The 25,370-nt window shown below is 39.3% G+C and overlaps 1 protein-coding gene across 1 annotated transcript in view; it reads right to left on the reverse strand.

The window, feature by feature from the left end:
- Positions 1–22,846: 22,846 nt before the first annotated feature.
- Positions 22,847–25,370, reverse strand: part of LOC148014559 (cell division topological specificity factor homolog, chloroplastic-like) — a 50,006-nt gene continuing 47,482 nt past the window's right edge. Inside the window, exon 2 of the mRNA XM_087666669.1 lies at positions 22,847–23,737. Within this exon, the coding sequence (XP_087522795.1) occupies positions 23,156–23,737 (582 nt within the window). The 3' untranslated portion in view covers positions 22,847–23,155. The remainder of the gene's footprint in view (positions 23,738–25,370) is intronic.

The raw sequence follows: 25,370 nt of genomic DNA on the forward strand, positions 1-25,370 counted from the left end.
ATTGCAATCTACAATTTAGATCTAAATATCCTTTGTTTCTACAACCTTTAGAGCTTATACTTCTAACATATATAATTTTGTACTTGTGAAGGATTGAGACAACCAAAATTGAAACAATTGTCGATCAACTTGAGGGCCAAAACAAATATCAAAATTACTTCAAAGAGAAAAATTTATAGCAAGAATGTCCTAAAGGATTTATTTGCAATATGTATACTACCTTTTTGCCAAGTTTCATTTCAATTAGAGAATGCAAGCTAAGTAGGCTCAAGAGCCTCGTCTAGCTATATTCCAATGCAAACGCAACAAGTTAGAAGAGCTTATCATCCATTACTTGCTCACTTTCTTACTCCATCGCAATCACCTTAGCCTTCAAATTGAGCTCTATATAGCCAAGGGAAGGCTCTAATACCAACAAGTTAGAAGAGCTTATCACCAGTACGCATGCACACATACAATGAAGACTTGAGCACATAGTGAAGTAGGGCTAAAATGTATTATTTAATCTTCTTCCACTCATAAAAAACAATTGTTCTACAACATGATATCAAGGATAATATGAAAGTACTCAAACATGTATACATGTGGTCACTAAGTTTGAACATGCTAAGGATAGATGAGGTGCCACAATGAATATGCCATAACTAAAAGCGGATTGCATAGGTATAGTCTAGTTGTAAAATCATTAGCATTTCCTACATATTAGTCACCTAACATGCTAGTGAGTAAAAACTTTCCATGTCACCAAGGTATGTGGTGTATGCTCTCTATAGGCAAGTTTTCCTAAGCTTTGAGAGCAACTTGATTCATTGTACTAACATTGACTCTAATGTAAATTACTTTTCTTCTCATTGAGTCACTAATGACTTCCATGAGGAGGATGGCATAACACTCATCTCCTTATCAAAGAAAATACTCTAGTTATCCTAGTGTTGGAGTTAGAATTAGGCTAAGGATCCTTCCTTGTTGAGGCTTGTGAGGAGCTACTTTGGTTCTTTAACTCTCCTTCAACAACCCAAGCTTTGAAGTTCTCTAATGAACTTGATATTCCCTTTTAGCAAGGTTTCTAATGGGACTATCGTGTTGAGATAGATGTTAAAAATTGAGGGGAGGGGAGGAGAGAGAGAGAGAGAGAGAGAGAGAGAGAGAGAGAGAGAGAGAGAGAGAGAGAGAGAGAGATGTTAAAATATTGAGAATGCATGCTACAGAGGATCACTAATGAGCAAATAGACAATCATAATGAGGCACAAGCATTGACAAAGAAGAACAACTAATATTATCCAAGCATAATGCAAGTACAACTGAATGATAATGATTGATGGAATGAGTGTGGTATGAGTGCCTTTTATAGTCTTACACTAGGTGGTATTGGTAGGTGAAAAAAAAGTGGAAAGGGACCATGGTAATCACCAACCGTGGTTTTAATGAACCATGTATACATGGCCTAGTCTAAGGCTTTATTTGTAGTCTGTTTCATTGCCTTGTTTGTTCCAAACAAAGAGGCTATAGTGGATGTGATTGCACATTTCTCAACACCCCTCCTCAATCACAACCAGAAAAGACATAGAGTATACAGAGGCTATCGTGAGTAGAACCTTGCTAAGTGTAGACATGGAAAAACCAACCATACAAAGCTAGAGGCTATTACAATGCCTCACTAACTGTGTAGAGGCTGTAGTGTGCAGAGGTTACATGAGGAGTATAGGAACTTATGATGGGAACATTAGGCAAGTCCACATTTTAAACTTTAAAAAGTCTATCAAAAAATGAGCTACAAAAGAGGGATTGGTGAGTCCTATCGTTTTGTTCTTGGGGTTCTTCTTCTCCTTCTTCTTCAATGTTGTCTTCATCTTCTTTGACTGTAGCAAGATATGCTCTTTGAAACCTTTTCTAAGCATAGCAAAATTTCTCAATATGCCTAGTTTTCTTACAAAAGTCACAGACTACACTCTTCTTCCCTTTCACATAGAGGAGTTGTTGGTCTCCTCTTAGGATGCTTGTTTCTCCCTTGTTCTTGATCTTCTTTTCCTCTTCCAGGAGAGAGGCTTTGATGTCCACAAGTTTCAGCTTTGGTATGTTGATTAATGTGGTAGACACATTATCAAACTCAGGTGGAAGACTCTTGATAAGCACTCCAATGCAAATGTCTTCATCAATCTTCAAGTTGATTCCTGCAAGTTGTGTCAACAAGCTTTCCATATACTTCAAATGAGATTCAAACGAGTTGCTAGTGAGGTATTACTTTGCATGTCAAGTCTAAAAATTCAATCAATAAGTCATATTTGGAGGATTTTGAATGAGATCCAAACAGGGTTTCTAATCGATCCCATGTCGCGTAAGAGGTTTCACAATCATCAACATGATGAATATAGCTATCATCAAGTTTGAGCTTGATAATAGCTTGAGCCTTATCATCATTTTTATCCCATATGATTGAAAGTGCAACTTCCCTTGGTTTCTTCTCTTGACCACTTGTGATTGACCACAAGAATTTCTTCATTAGGATTAGTTTGGTCCTAGTTTTCCATGTATGGAATCCAACATCATTGAATTGGGATGTCGGTGAGTCCTTACCCATATTGAGATTGCAAGGTCAGCATCAAATTAGCTCCAAACAATTCAAATTTTAGTTGAGCACAAGTGCCAAGAAGCACTAGGTGATTAGTATCAAGAGATACTAGGTAATTTGGTAACTATTATGCCCTTGAACTTGGAATCTTCAAGAACTTGCATGTTCGAGTCTTCCCCTCCTTGATTTGATACTGGAGTAGCATTTAAAAACTCATATTTGATCACGTGCAAGGCTGATTATGCTAGATAACATAAGTGCTAAAACATTAGATGAGTGTTAATGGACACTGTGCTTGAAATGCTTGTGAATCTTGTCAAGATCTCCCCTCCTTGCTAGTAAATAACTTGAATGCTTGCTGAAGATTGAGTGCTAGAGTAGATTAGATAGTCAGTGACTTGATTTGAGCCACAAGAGTGAGAGAAGGAAGTGAAGCATGAGCTTGAAGCTTGATAGCTATGGCTGCCCTCTTTAGGGTTTTGGTAGGTGACTGGTTTTTTCCTTATTGCAACTTGTAGACATAACCATTTTACAAACCCTCTGAGATGGAGATGGCTTGGCTGTGTAGCTTCAATTACCCTATGGTTGTGGGTAGCATCATTGCGCGTGCAAGCAAAATCGATGGTACGAATCACAGATGGCGCAAAAACTAGCCTGCGATTGAGATTCCACGCAATGCTGGAGAGGATAGGGTACAATGTCAAGATTTGAGATGACAAGAAGGAGCACCTTGAGTCAAAGAAGATTTCTCTAGAAGGAAGTATGAGCTGAAATGGCCCGATTTGAGAGATTCAAGCCCTCCACTGAAGATGGGTAGCTATGGAGGTAGGCGAGAGATTCATGTAAAAATGGAGGAAGCCAAAAATTCAAACTAGAATGACTCAATTAGTGGTCTGATGACTTATTAACTTAAAATCTGCTCTGATACCATGTTGAAATATTGAGAATGCATGCTATGAAGGATCATTGATGAGCAAATAGACAATCATAATGAGTAGAAGCATTGACAAAGAAGAACAACTAATATTATCCAAGCATAATGAAAGTACAACTAAATGATAATGACTAATGGAATGAGTGTGGGATGAGTGCCTTTTATAGGCTTATAGTAGGTGGTATTGGTAGGTGGAAAAAAAGTGGAAAGGGACCATGGTAATCACCAACCGTGGTTTTAATAAACCATCCATACATGACCTAGTCTAAGGCTTTATTTGTAGTTTGTTTCTTTGCCTTGTTTGTTCCAAACAAAGAGGCTATGGTGGATGTGATTGCACATTTCTCAACAAGAGAGAGAGATTTCTATGTATCAAGTTTTGAGCATAATGCAATATTAGTCACTACATTGATTACACCAAAGGCTTTCCTAATCCTTTGAGAGTGTCTTGTGTACTTTCTAATTTTAGTATTTTCACTAATCAACAAGCCTTTGCCTTTTATCTCCAAATCAAGTGCTATAGCATTACCATCTTAAACTTTTTCATTAGGTGCAGATATCTAAGAGTCTAATTTTCTCTTAGAATTTGAAGTGTTGTCTATTGTATTCCTCATTCCACCATTCCTCGATTCATCCAACACTTCCATATGAAGAGCACCAATAGTACTAAGATTCAGATCAATCGTGGCCTTAGAATCTTCATAGCTTAAGGCACACTTTACATATGATTTCTTTTTTTAATTTTTGTTGCACAAATTCTAGATCTGTGCAAAGTTGATATGTGTATAGATGCAAGGCTCTTCAAACTTACTTTAGAAGAAGATTAAATAGGAGAATCATGTTAAATATGGCTTGGTGCGTAGCCCTCTATGAAAGGAAACATTAGAGAATGTTTCCTATAGTATACTGCATTGTTGGCTTGTTCTTATGAGAAGGATTAGGATCGATGATATAGGAATAATCCCTAGGCTCTCTTCTTTTGTCAGAAGTGGCTACACAAAGGTTAAAATTTTCTCTTTAGTTCCTCTTTCTTCCTTTTCTCTCTAATGGCATTGCAAATTTATAACCATGAACAATACACTCAACAAATAAGCAGACTGCCCCCTATATCACAAAGGGCCTGACAAGAGAGAATGTTACTAGTCATTTACATAAGTATAGACTTTATCTTAAAAGGATGCAGGGCCTTTCTACTAAAGTACCATTATATTTAGACTAGATTTTTTCTTCCACTCCTAGCCTCCCAGCCTTGCAACCTCTACGAGGTTTTTTAAGTTTATTCCTAGTCATATGGAAGAAGCAATTCTTGACCCATTTTGTTGATGCCTAGGCCATATTGTCAGATTCATCTCATGTCTCTTAGAGGGAAAGACTCTATCCCTAAAGTTATCTTGCTAAGAATCCTAACTTGAATCAAGAAGAAGAATGGCCATCAAATAGTAGGGAGTAGAGGAAGAATTTTAGAAACTTCAACTACCTATAAACTAGATAAAAGTTCTCAAATCTACCCCATTTGATTTCAAAAGCTTCAACTGCATGTAAACCAGACAAAAGTTCTCATATCTATTCCATTTTCCACAATTCAAGTTCTCTACCCTAGACATTAAAGAATGTAAAGGATTCCAAACAAGGTCAAATCCAAGAGTTAGTTGGAAGCATACAAGCTTAAGATAGTCTCCTCCTAAATTCATGCTGAAAGAAAGCTTTCGAAATTGCATTGACTTGCAAGTAAGCAAAATTATTAAGCCTTAAAAGGTCATAATGGAGCTAAAGAGTGCTATCTAGGATTTTGTAATGCTGTATAGTAGGGTTTTGTGAGATGAAAGTCAAGAAGAGGATGATCTTTACCATATTTTTGTCCCATAGAGCTAACAATGGAGAGTATGGAGCCTTGGAAGCCCACAAGCAACAAATTTGGATAATAAAGCTATCCACACCTAATTTTCTACCTTTTAATAGTGTATACTGCATTGATTAATAGCACATTTCCTTGTCTTCAAACTCCCTAACACGGATAGAAAGCATGCTCCATTTGTTGAGAAGAGCAAGACTTTGATCAGCATCCAAGGTCTTGATGCATAAGAGAGGAGATATGGGAGTACATCATCCATAGAAGCTCAAGGAAGAGCTTGAGAGAAACAAGGAAGAAGAAGAAGAAGAGACCCTACTTTCAAAAACTAGAGGTCATTTTAGCTCCCTTTAGCCTCATGTAGCTTTGCTTTTGTCCACAAACCTTCAAATTAGCTCCAACTTTGGTAATAGCCAACTAAAATGGTGAAGCCCCTGCCATTCTTCCCAAGAAATGCTTTAAATGGCTTCAAACATGTTCATGGTTAACTAGAGAATTCTTTGCCCCTAAACAATCTTGCCACAAGAACCAAGAATTGTAACTCTAGTTACTCTACACAAATTGTTGTCACCATATCTAACCTTGAAAATTACAACACAATCAGAATTAGACTTGATCTAATACCAATGTAATGAAGGGGAAACATCTCTAACAAAAATCATGTCTAACTGAAAATAAACCATGAATCCAAGCAATAGTGCTAAGAAACCATTGATAGACCATGTATTGCTAAAAGACTCAAGAAACTATAAAATACATGGTGTGGAGAATCCATGGCCATATTTGAAATGGGGAAATAGATGATGGCTCTTGTAGAGGCCTGGTCTAGGCACAATATTCACCTCATGCCATGGTGGCCATGGAAATACACCTCCATAAAAGGTGAACATGAATACACACCTTCATGTATGGTGGACATGGATACACACCTCCATGTATGGTGATGGGAGGGTGGAAACCCACGAACTCCAAGATTCGAGAAGTTAAAAATGAATGATCCAAAAATATATGCCAAGAGTAATGTCTAGCCTTTTGTACCTAACCCCAATTTCCAAAGTTAGGGTTAAGTTTGTTTTATTACATCGTGGCCAAAGTGGTTGCAATTTATGCATGCTTGAGTAGGTCTAGGACATTGTGATGATAGGTCATCCCCACCATTGTGTATGCATTGTAAGTCATATTAGTAAGCATGTGGTTGCTTGATAGTCTCCATGAGTTTTGAGAACTCTAGTCGCTACTATTTGAAGGATATCTTGGACATCATTAGTTGTCATGAACTCTATGCCACTTCTACTAGGCTTAATTTCTTGAATTCCTATTCTCTTTTTGTCTCTACTCCTCTCCTTATGGAGAACATCTATTCTAATAACTTCTTCTAGTAGTATGCTATTGATATTGGATTGATTTAGAACCAAGTTACTACCCATGTTGATGTAGATTCTCTCATCTTGGGTAGCCTTGATGAAAGCCTTGGTCATTATCTTGTTATCTTGAGCTCTATGCCACTTATACTAGGCTAAATTTCTCTAATTCCCTTTTTTTTGGGGTCTCTACTCCTCTCGCTATGGAGACTATCTATTCCAGTGACTTTTTCTAGTAGTACACTATTTACATTGGATTGATATAAAACCAAATTACTACCCATGCCTTATAGATTCTCTCATCTTGGATAGCCTTGATGAAAGCTTTGGTCATTATCTTGGTATTAGTTCCTCTATTGTCAAAATCCCTTTGTACAAACTCCTCAACTTGGGAGATATAGTCTCTCATATTGTTTTCTCCTATTTCTCTATGTTCATTAGCTTTACCATGAGGTTCTCTCCATAACTAACCGCTACATGTCTATTTGAAGAGTAAAAGCTCTATTATTTCAACAAGATCAATCTTCTACTCTACTACAATTGACTTTCCTAGCTAGTTGTGTATGTTTAAATTATGTATGCCTTCTCAAATGGGAGAAAAAAAGTTAATCATTTTAAGCACTCATGTTTTCCTATTCCAACACATAGTGAGAGTTGGAACAACTACTTTTAGGAGATAATTTTGTTAGTCATGCCGATATTGGGACTAAGTATGTTGGGCTTTCCCAAAATTGAGGGACTTTAGATAAGCTCTTATTGTTTCAAGAACTTTCCTTCTATTGTAGTTTTATGTTATCTCTTGTACACCTATCTCGAACTCTAGCTCTAGACCATCTTTAGTCTCTCATCTCAACCCCATGAAAGTAAGCAAGAAAGTAAGTTGAAAGTTTCTAGTAGGCTCACCTAGTCTCATCTTTCTTGTTGTACTCCACTTCCAAATGAGAGCTTGATAGCCTCATGATTTATACTTTTTCTACACTTGTTTTTCAACAACGGATCCACCACCACCAACCCTCTTCTCTTCTAGGTGGAAAGAAGAAGAAACATAGAAAAGGAGGAGATCATGATTCTCCCTTATGATCTATCACTCTCTTTCTACCACTCAAACAAGCAATGGACTCATTAATTTCTACCACTATTAGTCTAAAAACAAACATTTAAAGTTCTATATCTTTATGAGTCTCATTGGAAGTATTCACCAAACTTATTATTGTAAGATTCCTTTTATTTAGACAAAAAATTGCCTCACTTTCTAAAGTCTAAGAGCTTTAGCCACATATTCTATAACATAAGATTATAGATAGTTCCTTAAAGGGATCCCTATTGAGAAGTCACTCCTTGACATGTTCCTGTAGTTGCAGTCCCGGGGGGTCCACTAGGGTTTACCGTATGGTACCACGTGAGTGTAAGGGAGGGGGGTTATTTAAGGGAAGGAAGGTACATTTTATAAGGTAAGGTCCCATAAATAGGGGGTAAATAAAGGGTATTTTCATATATTTATTGCACTCAAGTGACGTCTCCTTATTACTACTAGTGAATCCCCCGTGAGTTGCAGTAAAGTCTCTAAAAATAATGGGTGTGAACACAAATCTACTATCCACCATGTCTTCCAATATAGTTGATACAATAGATTGGCAATAATAGAGCTCAAAGGTGAAGATGGTGAACCATAGCCATTCGATCAATTCTAGCATTGATGTTGAAGAAAGCAGGGGTAGTCTACCTTCATAAGGAGTTACTAATAGTTTTTGGAGGAGCCTAATGAGGAGGCAAAGGTAGTTGCAAGTGGTGATAAAGGAGGGGTCTATGAAACTGACAAACTCTCTTGCAAAATTTGCAAAGAAATGAATTAGGTCGACATGCTAGGAATAGGTATATTCTATCAACATGGGTTGCTCTAATGTTAGGGATCTTTGGAAAATTATACTTCCCATATTCTTTTTTCTGACAATCTTGGCCATTTCTTCTTGATAGGGACATAAGAGTGGATATTTTTTCTCCTTTCATTAATAGATGAATGTTTCATATGCCATTCTATTGCCTTTCAAAAGAGGATATCACCATTCTAATAGTCCTAGCCATACCTCCATGGGCTTCAATTTCAAATACCTCCCCTTGCTTCCTTGAATCCTGCAAGATTGGTCATACCTCTATATGCTTCCACATCTAAGGGATCGAGCCCCTTTGCAACAATTTTTTTAGTTATTCATATGAGCAGCCACACTGTGTGTAAGGAAAGTGGCATTCTCTATTCTAGGTCTTCCTCTTCAAGTATTGGGTAGCCCTCAAACTCCCTATGTCAAACTCAAGTGAATCAAGTAGATCCATGGGGGGTGGCATGGTTGTAGGTGTGTCTAGGGTGGCAATGGGAGAGGATGGATGGGGATGCTCAGGTTGTATCAATCATGTTGCCTTGAGATCATGCTCCTAATAACCCTTTTGCATCAACTTTTCAATTAGGTCTTCTTGATTTGGCCCCTTTGCCATCAAGTTGATTCCTCCTTCACCATGACTAGTTTGCATGCTTCTAGTTGGACTCTATCTTGGCTTTCAATGTATGGGGCTTCTCCCAAGTCATTGATGAGCTTTATCAAGGTGGTCTCATAGAGTCACTAAAGAGTGTTCTAAGTAAAATAGGAAAAATCCCATGTTATGGGAAAATAAAAATTTCCAATGTCAACATTTGTTATAGTAAGTTTGTCTAGTTTTATGAGTCTAGGTAGGGATAATATGGTTGAGAAGTATCATTTTTAGTATGCTTATTATTCTCTTTTGATTTTGAGCTTGGCTATGTGACCAATCCATACATCTATGCTTTGAATACGATTAGCCCACTTGACTATTACTAGTTAATATTGTTAATTTATGGTGAATATCAATATTAGCAAGGTCATTGATGATAGTATATGATGAGAAGTATGTTGGACTGGCAAGACTTGGTTACTCTATCTTTTAGTAATAACTCTCAAGAAAAAGTGGGTCTTGTTTTGAAACCTCGTTGGAACCCCTTCCAATCAGTCGCAAGTACTAGTCTAGGGTTACATTGCTAGAATATGTCATATAAAGTCTTCACAAGACAAAAGATCAGATAAAACCTGCAAAAAAACTAATAAATTAAAATGAAAACTAAAATATATTTAATGAAATTTGAATGTCATTGACATCATTGTCATCAAAACTCAACAATTAACAAAATATAATTTAAGGAAATGTGATATTGAAGGCATTGTTACTTACCCTTTATGTGCTCGTGAACTAAAGTTGCATGGTCCTTAGGCTTTATTGTGCCTTCTCACATGCGGCCTTTAGTATCTTCACTCTTTTATGCTGAACCTGTCCATTTGATTTCCATGCCCAAACAATTGAATCAACATGTTCCCATAACTTTGGGTCTACCTTATTCTCCATCCACCAATACTTATTCCAACAATCATGATAAACCTAAAAACCTTTTGGTAGTTTGGCGATGTCCTATCCACCTCAACATTTGGCTTAGCAACCGCAAGCCAAATGGGATAGATGTTGTTGTCATTTGCACATAGTAGGAGGAAGTCTCCATGTTGCACATCAATATACGGCTTGAATTCTTCCTTTGGTTTCAAAGAACGTGACCCACAATAGTGTTCATTCCATTTCTTAAATCCTAACGATTTTTCATCTTTTTTGGAGTCTCCAATTTTTTATGTGATGCTAACATCTATTTGACATGTCCTTGACAAAAAGTCTACATATGATGCAAAATTTTTCTTTACTTGACTAACAACACTCTCAATCTCTTTAATAACATTATCCCAATAGTCAATATAATGCTTGAAGTACAAAGGGATATCATGACCCTTTCTTGTGTTCTCCCAAAACCTCATATGAGCCTTTATTCCTAGTATAACTAACTCATGACCCTTGACAAAGCTAGCCCTTGGCAACAATTCAGGACATCCTAGTAATCTGCCTTGGACATCCTTCTTCCATAGCTCTATACCCCCATCCTTAGGCATCCAATCAACTATTTTTGGATGCACTTTATATTGCATGATTGGACTAGTTCCCTACATTAAAAACCAAAATTGGAGTGGCTTTGAGTGGCCAACAAGGGCATCAGATCCATCACAGTCACGCTTCTTAGCATTGATCTGTAGTCTATGCTTGTGAAGCTCTTGAAAAACAATAGATATATATTTTCTATGCTTTTCTTCATACCATAAAAATATTAGAATGTCATCAAAGAAGACACCTGTGAACTTTGAGTGAGGTCTGAAAATTCTCTCCATCATTCGATTGAATGTGGCGGGTGCATTAGTCAAACCAAATGGCATGACTAAGAACTTGTATAGTCCAAACGTTGTATGAAAAGATGTCTTATGAACATCTTTAGGTGCTATCCGTATCTAGTGATAGCCGCTCTTGAGATCAATGCGACTAAAAATACTAGCCCCTTGCAACTTATCCAAGATATCATCTATCCTTGGGATAGGAAAACGATTCTTGATTGTGATCTTGTTCAAAGATCTATAATCTATGCACATACGGAAAGAACCATCTTTCTTTTGAACAAGACTGAAGAGCAGTATGGAGAAGAGCTAGGTTGAACTAACCCTTTTTCGAACAGTTCATTTACTTGTTTTAGGATCTCCTCTTGATGACTTGCACTTACTCGGTAAGGCGGTTGGTTAGGTGGCGAATTGCCTGGGATAAGATCAATTGTGTGATCTTCCGAGCGCTTAGGAGGTAACTCTCCTGGGAGTGAATCACCAAAACAATCTTCATATTGTTTAACAAAATCGTGCCTGGCTTGATCAATTAAAGAGAGGGGTTCTTTTAAAGTCTGAGACTTAGAAGCATTAGTTGGTATTGTGTGTTCATTAGAGGCATCAAGTGGCCTTGGATCATTAGCTTATTTTGACTCTCTCACAAAAATCATGTATGCAGAAATAGCTTTCTTCATTTCTTTAGAAATGCGAACATGACTAACCATTGGCACAAGCCAATCTCCAACATCAACAATGCATACTTTGTTTCGACCCTTGAATTGAAATGCAAGGGTCTTCTCAACAAAATCGAGAAGAGGTTTAATCTTGTAATGCCAAGGCATACCTAAGATAACATTACAGTTACCAATGGGTGTAAGTAGAAAAGATTCTTGATCGTGGTAATCCCCAATTCTAAGATTCAACTTCCCCTAGATAGGAGTAGAATTGGTTGTAAGTTCTTCAAATGCCACGAACTTGATCCAATCGGTGTTCCCAATCGATCCGGTGAAATTTGTAGCCTTTCAGTAGTATCTGCTGACACAAAATTATCCGTGGACCCTGGATGAAAGAGTATCAAAGCTCGTTGATTGTTGACTGTCCCCCAACCCTTTAAGAGTTGTTTTTTCTTCTCATTTGAATGAGTGTTAGCTTGCACATCCGGAACAGAATTTGAGGATGGCGGAGGAGGATCTTTAACCACATTTGCTTCCTTCCTTTTGTGAGGACAATCAGGCTTCATATGCCCTAACTCACCACAAAGAAAGCACCTTCCTTTTTCTTTGTACTTTTGTATCTCAGAGGGGGAGAGATACTTGCACTTCTTCTTATTACCCTCTGGCTTTGAATATTGGTCATGGGTAAATGTAGGTCTTCTTCGATTAGTCCTGTCTCTTAGTTGATCATAGAGCTGCTCTTGTCTAGCTTTATAAGAACTCATCTCCAACTTTTGAGATGTACCAGGTGTATGCAAACTTTCAGCTACGATGGCAGACTCTGATTGTACCCTGAGAAGCCATCCTGAAAATTGTAGGCCCCTTTAGCAACTACTCACTCAAGCATATTCTCAGTGTAGGGCAATGGGTAATTGTCTCTCTTGGTAGCAACGTTGACTTTCTTGTAGTTTCCGCACACTCTGATATTTATGTTTTTCTTCAATACGATCACTATGGGTGAGACCCAGTCCGTGTGCTCAATCTCATAAATGAATCCTACTCTCAACAATTTTTCGATTTCTTCTTTGGCAGTGTGAGGGTGCTTGGGATTCATACGATATGGTCATTGCTTGACTGATTTTGCATCATCCATGAAAGGAGTAACCTTGAGAAGAGTAGACCAAAACTTGTCCACATAACTAGTAACCTTTTCATGCTCTTTTTGGTCTAGCCAATCCCACTCCTTCACATCATTCTCAAAATCAGGAGGCAAGAACCGAGCATAAAACTTCTTCTTGAACTTTTCCCAAGTCTTAGGTTTCCTTCCCTCCAAAATGAGAGTCAACCACCTATTGCTAGCGATGTCTTTCAAGTGCATGCCTCCATGCCTTAGCTTGGACTTTTCTAAGAAATTACCATTAAAAAAAACAACTTTAAATTGTCTAACAAAGGCTAACACCTTAGCAAGATCTCTCTTACTGAAGTAAGAGTCAAACTTTATGTCCTTATCCCCAGACTTGAAAGTCTTAGTCTTCTTACGCTTGCTCCTCTTATGGTCCCTCTTTGTCCGTTTGCGGATTGCACGAGACTTAGAACCAAGAGAGTAGAAACTAAAAGATGATGAGGAGGAGGAGGAACTTGAGTAATCAGGGGAGTAGCTGGTTGTTGAGGGAGATGACTCCCTCCTTATCCACCTCACTCGAGGTAAGGTCTTTTTACTCTTCTTGACTCGAGAATCCTTCTTCCTTCTAGGAAGCTTCTCAACAATTGGACGCTTTGCATCTTCACCATCAATTGGTGCAATGGTGTTTCCTCTAGTATCACCATCTTTTGGAGGATTCGGTCCTTCATAGGAAGCTTCTTCCCTTGCCCTTAAGTTGTCAATCAATTGACATACTTCAGGAATCTCCAACAAGCTACAATACTCTATCAATTGAGCCTGTAATTGCTCACTTGTAGGTGCTTCATCAGTTGCCATCTTTACCTTTTCTTGCAAGGATCGCCTTTACTTTGAGAAAAGCAAAGAGACCTGTTCTGATACCACTGTTATAGAATCTGAGATACACACTCGACTTTCTTATATACTTAAAATATATATGGTGAATATTATGTTGGCACAAAGGGAGAATAGATGAGAGAAAAGAAATATGTAGAGAGAGAGGTAGAGAAATTGGCAACACACTAGGGACTAGAAGATGGGCCAGTTCCCCCCCCCTCTCCCCTTGTGGAGTTATATTATTGACAAGGAGCAAGCTCCTCCGTTACACATAAGCCAATTCTTACTTGTAGATCTTGGAAACAATATCACAGTTCCTTGCACGGTATACAACAGGCTAACACTTGCACAACTTGGAAGTTGACACCTTTTGATCCTTCTTGAGTCTTCTTCTCTCCTACACATCTCTCCTACACAATATCTGTAGGGCTCTCCTCTTGGCGCTTGATTTCAGCAGAGCTTCCGCAGCACTTGCACCATCTCTTCTCCTCTTGGATACATGCAAAGTAATGCTTCCTTCACCTCTCCCTTACACTCAAGGAGAGTCTCCTCTTTTATAGGCTTTCAAGAGCTTCTCTTCTTGGAGAGAGAGTTGAGTTGATATTCATGCAAGATGTGTTGTTCCACTCTGCAACACTAATTTCGAGATATCTCTGTGTGTTGTTTGGATGAAAAAACGTCCAACACAAAAGTTGTAGATCTCGTTGTTTTCGATACATGTAGATCTCATTTTTCTATTGCGAGAAATTTTAAAAATGGATTTTTCAAAAAACATCTTTTTAAACTGTACTCTTAACTTGTGGTCCATGCAACCGCCTTGAGTCATAGATAAGAATAGTTCATTAGATTGCCTTGGGCCTCAACCTTAAGATTGAATTCCACACAAAAGCTTGTGTCATTTTAGACCTTAGAAAGAGAAAATCACTTCTCTCCTCACTTCCAGAGGATCACGTCTCTCGTCTTTCTTAGTGAGAGAATTCCCTCTCGTCTTTCTTAATTAAAGAAAAGACCTTAAACCTTGACTTGTACGGGAGAGGATGACCCCAAATGAATGCACTGCTCATTATACACAAGCAAAACATTCCCAGGCGTCCCTGGATGCACACATAAATACATATAAACAATACTAATGCACTTCCTCTTCTTAGAACTCAATCCATCTTCACCTATGTGTAACTCCTTGGTTCTTGTGTACACTATTACACTTAGCAAACACTTCTTTTTTTCTTCATAACTAGTACTTCCTATACCAGATATCCCCGTCACAGTGCTCTGATCACCCCATTAAGTGATGCACTAGGAATACTGGTCTCTAAATGGTCTCATGGCTATGCTAGATCATCATCAACACTTAAAGAAAAGCGAGTCATTAATTTATTGATATGAATTTATTAAATAGAGAATGCGTAATAAGCAATCAATTTAGTGACAACAAGTATAGTAAGCTGGATCCTAAGCGTGTCAAATGCATTTTTCTTGGCTATGGAGATGCAGGTGAAATGCGTTACCACCTCTGAGATCCGCAAGCGCAGAAAATGATTCGCAGCCACCATGATGTAGTCTTCCATGACGACAAGATGTATAGACAGCCTAAGAAGGTAGTTGAGATATGCAGGGTTATATTCCAGGAGGAGCCACGTACTCCAATAGTACAACCTGCACAGCCAGATGGTCAGCCTACAACAGTAGTTGGTACACATGGCTAGGGTGTTGAACAAGCAGCAAAGCCTGCCGTAAGACAGTCTACTAGAGATAGACGTCCACCTAATAGATTTGAGCCTTCGATGCATTATGTCTTGGTTACAGATGCAGAAGAGCCTCTCACCTATGATGAAGCTATACACATGGGTGACAGTCACTCCTGGGAGAGAACCATGCAATCTAAGATAAAATCCTTGTATAAGAATATGAGTTGGAATTTAGTTTTCTTACCTGCTGACAAGAAGACTCTACCATGCAAATGGGTGTACAAGTTGAAAAGCACCCCTAAACACCCCAAGCCAGCTTAGAAGGCAAGACTTGTTACTAAGGGTTTTAAACAAGAACATGGAGTTGACTTTAATGAAGTCTTTTCTCCTATAGTCAAGATGACCACTCTACGCTTGGTTTTGGTCTTAGTCGCGCAGCTTGACTTGGGCATGCATCAAATGAATATCAAGACTGCATTCTTGAATGGGGATTTGCATGATGAGATTTACATGGAGCAAGCTAAGGGCTTTGCAGAACCTGACAGGGAGCACCTAGTGTGCAAGTTAAAGAAAAGTCTTTATGGCTTGAAGCGGGTACCTAGGGAGTGGTATCATAAGTTTGATGCCTCATAAGGCTATAGCAGGAGTGCTATGGATCCGTGTCTTTACACAAATATAGCTTATGATGGCTCATTGCTTATTTTGATACTTTATGTGAATGATATGCTGATAGTAGAGAAAGCTCATGATGAGCTGAATGCTCTTAAATCTCAGCTAAAGAAGAGCTTTGAGATGAAGGATTTGGGACAGGCCTCTCACATTCTTAGTATACGCATTAAGCACAACATGCATCAAAGACTACTCTACCTCTCACAGAGGGAGTACATTCATAAAGTCCTTGAGCATTTTCGCATGCAGGATGTGAAGCCTATTGGTTGTCCATTACCTTATTATATGAAGGTTTCACAAACCGATTGTCCATAGATAGATGATCAGAGATAGCCTTCTTGCAAGCCTCTGTGGCTGCAATATACTCGACCTCTGTAATAGAAAGAGCCGTACACTTCTACGCCTTGGACATCCAAGAGATAGCCCCTCCAACATAAGTGAACGCATAGCCAGAAGTGGACTTCCTACTATCTGCATATCCTGCATAATCAGAGTCAGTGTATCCCACGAATCTTGTATCCTGGCTGCCATAACAAAGACACATATCTGTTGTGCCCTTCACATACATCATGATACCCTTTACGGCATTCCAATGTTTCTTGCCAGGTGTAGCAATATAACGTGCCACAACCCCAACTGCAAAAGCAATATCTGGACGGGTGGCTATCACGGCATACATAACTGCCCACAACTAATGCATAGGGAATCTTGGCCATCTCGACCCTCTGTTATATGTCTGCGAATAATCGACCTGGGAAACCTTCACATGAAAAGGTAATGGACAGCAATAGGCTTAACATCCTGCATACGGAAGCACTCAAGGACTTTATAAATGTACTTCCTCTGTGACAAATAGAGTAGTCCCTGAGATCTATCGTGCGTAATGCGCATACCAAGTATATGAGAGGCCTGTCCCAGATCTTTCATCTCAAAGCTCTTCTTGAGATGAGCTTTAAGAGCATCTAGCCCCTCATGAGTTGTCCCTACTAAAAGCATGTCATCCACATAGAGTACCAGAATCAATAAAGAACCGTCACGGGCTTTCTTTGTGTACAAGCACAGATCCATAGCACTGCGATTGTAACCCTATGATTGAATGAATGCATCAAACTTATGGTACTATTCCCTAAGTGCCTACTTCAAGCCATATAGACTCTTCTTTAGCTTGCACACTAGGTATTCCCTGCTAGGGTCTGCAAAGCCCTTAGGCTACTCCATGTAAATCTCATCATGCAAGTCCCCATGTAAAAAAGTCATCTTAACATACATCTGGTACAAGTCCAGGTCAAGCTGTGCAACCAAGGCCAAGACTAAGTGTAGGTTGGTCATCTTGACCACAGGAGAAAAGACTTCATCAAAGTCAACACCGTGCTCCTACTTAAAACCCTTAGCAACCAATTAAGCCTTGTATGCTGACTTGGGGTGTCCAAGGGTACTTTTAAGCTTGTACACCCACTTGCATGGCAAAGCCTTCTTACCCTGAGTCAAGGAAACAAAATCCCAAGTCTAATTCTTATGCAATGAGTCAAGCTCAGACTACATAACCCTCTCCCAAGAGTGACAATCACCCCTGTGCATAGCCTCATCATAAATGAGAGGCTCTCTTGCATCTGTAACCAGTACATAATCCATAGAGGACGCAAAACGGTCAAGAGGTCGTCTATCTCTAGTAGAACATCTCAACCCAGACTCTGCTTTCTGACCGACATCATGTCTAACATTAGCATGTCTAGCATCTGGGCCATGAGCATCAAGTGATGCTGCATGCTGTCTATCTGGCCGTGGAGCGGACTGAACGGGAGCAGGTGGCTTCTCTTGAAAGATAACTTTACGTACCTCAATCACTTTCTCAGGCTGTATATGCATTTTGTCCTCATGAAATATTACATCATGGCTGCGAATCACTTTATGCGCCTGCGGATCCCATAGACGATAGCCCATCTCTCCTACATCTCCATCGCCAATGAAAATGCATTTGACACTTTTAGGATACAGCTTATTGCGTTTATCCTTGGGCACATGGCAGAATGCCTCACATTCAAAGACATGCAAATGATCATAGAAGGGGGGCTTGCCTGCCTGTATCTCCTCCGCAACCTGAAAGTCAATGCCAGTGCTAGGCGACCTATTAATGAGATGCACTGCAGTAGTAACTGTCTCAACCCAAAAGTGCTGCGGTAAGCCAGCCTAGCTAAGCATGCTACGAACCCTTTCCTGAATGGTCCTATTCATGCGTTCAGCCATACCATTCTGGGAGGGATGTAAGGGGCGGTTAACTAACACTTAATATCCCACTCGTCACAAATTACTCAAAAGCACGTGATACATACTCACCCCCATTATCTTACCTTAGGCATTTTAGCCTTTTCCCATACCGGTTCTCTATCAATGCAAGCCAACGCTGAAATGTGTCTAAGACATCGGATTTTCTCTTTATGGGATAAGCCCAAACTTTACACGAGTAATCATCTATGAAAGTAACAAAGTACTTTGCCCCACCAAGTAACTGACAGGGCATGGGCCCACATACATCTGACTGCACAAGGGCCAAGGGCTCACCCATGCGTTTCTTACCAGACTTTTTATGTGTATTTCTAGTCTACCTACCATACAAACAATGATCATAAGAATCAAAATGCAAAGAGTCAAAAGGCGAAATATACTGCAAAGCACAGAGCATTTTCATTCCTTTCATAGACATATGCCCCAAACGAGCATGCCAAAGGAATACATAGGGAATAGAACCCACAAACAAAACATGATCCAATGTAGCTCCAGGTATAAGTAAGCGATAGAGGCTATCAAACTTGACACCTCTTGCAAGCACAAGCCTGCCACGAGTAATCTTCCATGCAGAGTCTCCAAAAGACACAAAATACCCTGCATTATCAAGTTATCCAGCTGACATAAGGCTGCAAGTCAACGCAGCTATATGGCGTACATTATGCAAAACAAAAGAACTGCCAAAAGGAAATTGCAGCCTAACATATCCAACGCCCACAATGTCAAGAGACTTGTCATCACCAAGACACACAGAACCAGACATGGTACGATACGTATGAAATCAATCTCTATAGGATGTCACATGAAAGGACGCACTCGAATCCAAAAGCTAGCACTGCGCATACATAGAATATATCTCAAAATCTTGTAAGGTATCGCACAAAGAAGCTGCAAGTATGTAATCATCATCTGAATCAGTGGCATGCATGATATTAACATCTTCTATCTTTACAATGGACTTCATAATTACAATACTGCGCTTAGAAGACTTTTCTTGCACTTTTTATTTTCCCTTTTTCTTGCACTTATCATCGCGCATTTTATGGCACTGTGGCCTAATATGTCCTGCTTTCCCACAATAATGACAGGTAAGATTAGACTTCCATCCACGGGACTTACTGCAACCACGTGACTTGGACCTGGACTTCTGAGAGTCCCTACCCTTATGATCATTATCATCACGGGACTTACTGCGACCACGTGACTTGGACCTGGACTTCTAAGAGTCCCTACCCTTATGATCATTATCATACCTACCATATCTGTCACCTCTAACGGTCAATGCATGGGAAGAGCGGGAAGCATCATTGTTTCTCCTGTTGATTTCCTCAATCAATAAAGCACTCTCAACATCTTTGATTTTCAGCCCATCAAGCTTGTTCGTGCATATGGCAGTACGAAAGATATCCCATGATTTAGACAAGGTGCCATACAGAAACGGGTACAAGTTGTCTTTGAACTCAATACCGTATGATAACACTCTTCATGATAGCATAAAACTGACTGAAATGAGATGAAAGAGAGATCCCCTCCATGTGAAGGTCCATTAACTGCTTCAGCCAATACGTCTGTGACGCAGGACTCTGCTGCACATAGAGCTCTTGAATCTTCTCCCATAAATCCCATGCACTTCAATTTTCATCTTCAACAACATTATGACGGATCTCTTCTGAGAGTGACAAAATAATGGTAGACTTGCATAGCTCATCAACTTCCATTCAAACGTCATCATCCATATCCTCAGGTTTAACACCCTTGAAACTCAAGGGTTTAATCTATAACTTCTGTACCAAAACCTGTTATATCTGGAACTTCCAATATCCATAGTTGGTACCATCCAACTTGGCAATGTTAAAGAGAGTTGTATCTTTCAGATGACCAGTCATACTGTCCCAAATCAAAGCAAAAATGCAAAATTACAAGTTGTTGTAATAAGCGAAAAATGCATTAAAACCACTACTAAAATTGGGCTGGGGGGTCTTCAATAGTCCTCGATGGCACTTAGCAATGTGAAGGGGGGCTCCAATGCAGCCCGGAAAGAAGCCGATGAAGATCCAGAAGCTCGGGAAGGAGACATGAGATCAAAATATACTTGCAAATGAAGGTGCCATGGTTGCCATTGAAGCTCGGGTTGAAGCTTTTCAAATCCGGGCTGAAGAGAATGCCGAATAAGCTCCAATGTCTTTGCTCTGATACCAGTTGAAAGAGAAGTGGAATCCAAAAGGAAGAAGCTTGGCGGTAAGAGCTATGGCAAATGGAGAGCAAGAGCCAAGAGAGAGAGAGAGAGTCAAAAGTGGAAACTCCAACAACCACAATGTGTGGCCGGGCCTTCCTTTATTCAAACTGTCACTAAAAGAATAAAGAATAAGTGACTATGACGGGCGTCCACCACCTGCAGTGTGCAGTGGCGAGTACTGTCAGTGTAGTAATACACAAGCAACTAGGCAAAGGCGCCTTTATCTCCAACAAACATAACAACTCAAGAAAACAAAATGAATAAATGTTTAAAGTTGACTATGTCAACTATTTAGAAAACTACAATCATGGACACTTACAAGAATTAGAGACAAGTTGAGATTGAAGATGGATAAACCTCACCCCCCCTTCTCTCCCTCCCCCGGCTCCCCCTCTCCCTTCGAAGAAAGGTATTTCTATCCAATCTATCTCCCTAGGGAATGAGATCAATTACAATCAATCTGAGAGTGAGGAGATTGTACAAAGAATTTTTACACTCACATATATAGACTTACCATGCAATGAAAATCTCTCTCTCTCTCTCTCTCTCTATGGATGATCAATAGTATATCAATATAGATTCCTCCTTGATCTTGAAATGGAATAACAGCCTAAAAAGGAGGCATTATAATGAATCTACAAGTTTGATGTTCTATAAACAACAATGACTCCAAAGAGGAAATGTTTATAAAGATGGTTGAAATCAACTTTACACTATCATCAACCGTTATACATGAGTTTATAACAAGAAAAGTTCATCTAGAATGCAAAAAACTAACACCTTCTATAGAAAAAAAAAAGAGTTGAATGCAAAGGGAAAAAGTAGAGTAATACAAGACAAGTGTCTAGTCATATATCATGAGGTACTAAGCGGTGGGACATTGAAAGCTTATGTGGCAAGTGTGCTAACAATTCATGACTTTATGGCCTTCCTTTGAGCAATTTAGAAAACATTCCTAAAATACAAAATTGTTAATCCTAAAACATCATCCTCTTTTTTCAAGACTAGCATTTTTAGGTCAATCCTAAACTCCTAAAATTCAAGGACCTGATATTTAAGGATCCCAATATGGATATCATCAAAAGCTCTTCTGACTTCATTTCAAAATGATATTAGACAATTGTACCCAAATATACGTACCTTGACATGTTGTAAGCTAAAAGTTTAGAATGCACATATATTTGGGTCATAGATGGAAGTGTGTGTATCTTTCTTCTAACCCATTGCATGGGGCTATCGTAACATGTGGCCACTCATTAATGGCCAGCTCAAATGCACTTCTTCAAATATATTTTATTACAAATGAAAAAATTTAATAAATGATTAGCCATGCAACTTAATTAAAAAGGATACAAGTTATTTTTCTGTTGTGTTGTGATAACAAGTGAAGTAGAAGCTCCTCCATATGTATCAAAACCAATCCCTACATCCGCGCCTCTAAAAACCTACAATTGCTTCCTATCCACGAGTGATAAGAGAGGTTCAACTACTTTTTTAGTTGCCCACCAATTGGAACTTCACCTACCAACAACCTAGGAAGGGGTCCAACCATGTGAGAAAACTGGTACATTTGAGGATCATAAAAGAACCTGCACATACTGGATCAGAGAGGAGATAGCTCATCCTGATCAGCCGCATAACACCCCTCAATCTCAACATAGACTAACGTAGTCCTGACAACAAAATAGACAAATCTCCACATCTGTTAGTGCTATATTGAAGTTGACATGGCTGCAGCCCAGCACCAACAGCAAAAATACAGCCCTTGGGACCTTCATAAGCTGCCACGGACGTTGGTTGGCACATTGAAGGAAGAGGCTGGCACATTGGAGGAAGAGGCCCTAACTGCAAAAAGCAAGCCCTACAGGCACCACAACGCTGAACAGAACTCCTATCAAAAGGGGCAGAACCAAAAGGTTGTGGAGCCGTGCCGCTTATAAAAAACACAAGGCTCGCAGCATTGAAAGGCTGCTAGTAATGTACCCTGCAGCATACAGTGTCGCACACTGAAAACTACCACAATTGCACTGGAAGCATGCATTGGGAACGCACTAGACAAAGGTATAAAGGCAACGTATCGATCAGTACAGATGTGAATCATGAGGTACAGGTTACAACGTCAGCAAGGATGAGGGTGCTGATGAGAGAAGGTAAGGGATGAGAGTCCAAACGGCCAAAATGGGCTAAAGCTTCCTATATAGAACAAACAAAAAATTACGTTTGGGAAAACGAATTTCTAGAATCTGGTTATAGGGTACACTTGTAGACAGACACCTTGCTACCTGGAGTCACCATTACAGCTGTGTAGTTTTAGACAGCCTTACCTGAACTATAAATCTGTATTGGAGAAAACAGTAAAGAGATGACAAATAAGGCTTATATACCACCCACAAGCTGATACCACTGACATTTTTTACAACACAACACGTCTAACAGAGTTGACCAACTGAAACAAAATTGTGGGATAACGAACTCATCTAGGCTTGCGCTCTGATGAAGTAACATTACAAGATCCATCCATACATATTTACAAGCTTTACTGGCTTGGAAAGAGTGCAAACAGTATGATGTGGCCAGTGAACTCAACATCATGCAGTTAAACAGGTGCAGAAGAAAAGCCCAACCTTGGATACCAAACATCATCATTTCAAAGCCTTGTAGGGCAAGGACTTATTCTTGATCAAGCTCAGGATATTCAAACCTCACATCAAGTGTCCTCATATTGCCAACAGCATCTCCATAGTTGAAATTCCTGAGGTTTTCACTGAAATCCTGGTATTCAGGCTTCACACGACGAACTGGGACAATTACTGAATAGACTGTTCCAAGATCGGGGTCAGCAGAAACATTAAGCTGTACTTTTTCTTCTGATTCTATCTCTACAAAGTTTGAAAGAGCCCCAACGACATTATCCACGATCCGCCTTTTAGCCTCATCGCTTATAGCACACCTATCTGAAATCAGGATCATTTTGAGCCTCTGCTTGGCTATTTCAGCATTTGAGACACGTTTTGGCTTTGGAGGGAACAGGACCCACCATGCCTGAACCAGTCGCTCAAAAAAGTTCGGATCCTTGTTATCCTGAGAAAACTCGTGAAAACTAACACTAGAGATGTTTCTACTTGGGCGTGCTTGGCATTCCACAAGTTCACGACCAGTCCGTGGACCTAGGAGCAACTTGCCTGCAACCGGTGGTGGCTGTGAGAAATCAGAACGGTCGAAAGAAAGCCGTATACAGTCTCTTCCTGCAAGCTGCATACACAGCAATCACAATAAGAAAGGGGAAGGCAAAACCATAGGAAAGATATCCACAAAAATAGAAAAAGACTATCAATACAGCATTACGAAGTTCAACAAAACCACAATGTAAAATTGATTCAAATAAGAGCACGCATCAAGAAAATTCTAGCCTTAGCAAAAATCTTCTCAATTGTGCCCTAATGATCTAATAGAAATAGATACCTATCAGCTCTTTGTCTGATTTAAAAATTGGCAATGAATAAGTCAAATTTCAAAGAACTTTTAAGTTGTAACAAAAAGATTTTAGAAACAAGGCAAGGTTCTCAATTCCGATACTAAATATAGAATGGTAAATCACTTCTTTGTGCATCCTTTTACATTTTAATCAACAAGGTTCTTGTCCCTGTGTGAACACACCCTTAAAATCTATCGCCTTCAGAACTATGTTGGGGTTAATTTTTTATAATGATTTTTAAGCTTTCATTTCCACTAGACAGAATATTAAGTGAAATGAGTACAAGGTAAAGCAGAAACTAGCACTGCGTCAGCTCCCAAGCAAACAAACAAGCCAGATTCGAACAAGTGTGCTTTGGCATGCTCAAAAGTGCTTGTTCACAACTTATGAATCCCAATTACCCCATAGCAAAGACATCACAACCTTTCCAAGAAGCTCTAGAACACTCTAAGCTGCTCGCCAAGGGTCCACATACTTTATTTGTCCAAACTCAAGGTTTCTACCTTGAACAAGAAGATAGAAACCTGCTGAATTTCAGTAGCCTTTCTGCATTTAAAAGTTGTCTTGTTCTTTTTGTAACAATCTTGGCCTGCACAAATTGATGGCTACTAGAAACAGAAACTTGAAAAGAGGGTGTGAGAGAAAATGATACTAGCATGAGCACCAATGATCAATGCACTGCAAAGAAAAAACAAAATACAAGGGGATATCTATAAAGAGAGAGCTATGGATCACCATCTTAGCCACAGCAATGACCACCAAAGTACATGTGAGGAGCCAGAAGAGAAGTTGGGTCAGGTGCAGAAGTGGTCAGCAACCCCTTGTGTCACCTATCAGAATTTCCCTAGTATAAGGGGATGGAACCCTTTGCCATCCGGCTATAGCATTCAAGTCTCGGTCCTACTTTATTTCAGTTGCTCCCGTAGTTGTGATCTAAGAACGATACGTTGTAGGTGCTAAGAACCACCACCATTTTACATAGTTAAATATGATCTACACTACACATGGGAACCAACCCTAGATAGTTTTATTAGCATTATATAAGCATGAATCTAGACTTCCTTCAAACCTCTTGAGCATTGCGGCCCACCAACCGTACAAGGGATCTCCTTTTGAAGCATAATAGTCTATATCATTGAAACGTTAAGAAACTCCTCATGGATGATATCCTAAGTGTCCTTATCTACTGAATGGCCTCCAATGCTACATACTTGGTGACCCATATAAGATTGGGGAACCCCTAATAGAGTCCACTATGTCATTTGTTTAAAAAACGTTTTTATTAAAGATGATGTTTGGCAACAAACGTTTCAATCTCGTATTTTATAAAGCGGTCTAACATTTTAAAAATAGTTCATATTAAAGATTACGTTTTACAACAAACTTAAATGATAAAGCCGTCAACATCTT

The sequence above is a fragment of the Lygodium microphyllum genome, chromosome 25, assembly GCF_053477565.2.
Source record: "Lygodium microphyllum isolate KBCC chromosome 25, Lygodium_microphyllum_v1.1.10, whole genome shotgun sequence".
In the NCBI taxonomy this organism is placed as follows: domain Eukaryota; kingdom Viridiplantae; phylum Streptophyta; class Polypodiopsida; order Schizaeales; family Lygodiaceae; genus Lygodium; species Lygodium microphyllum.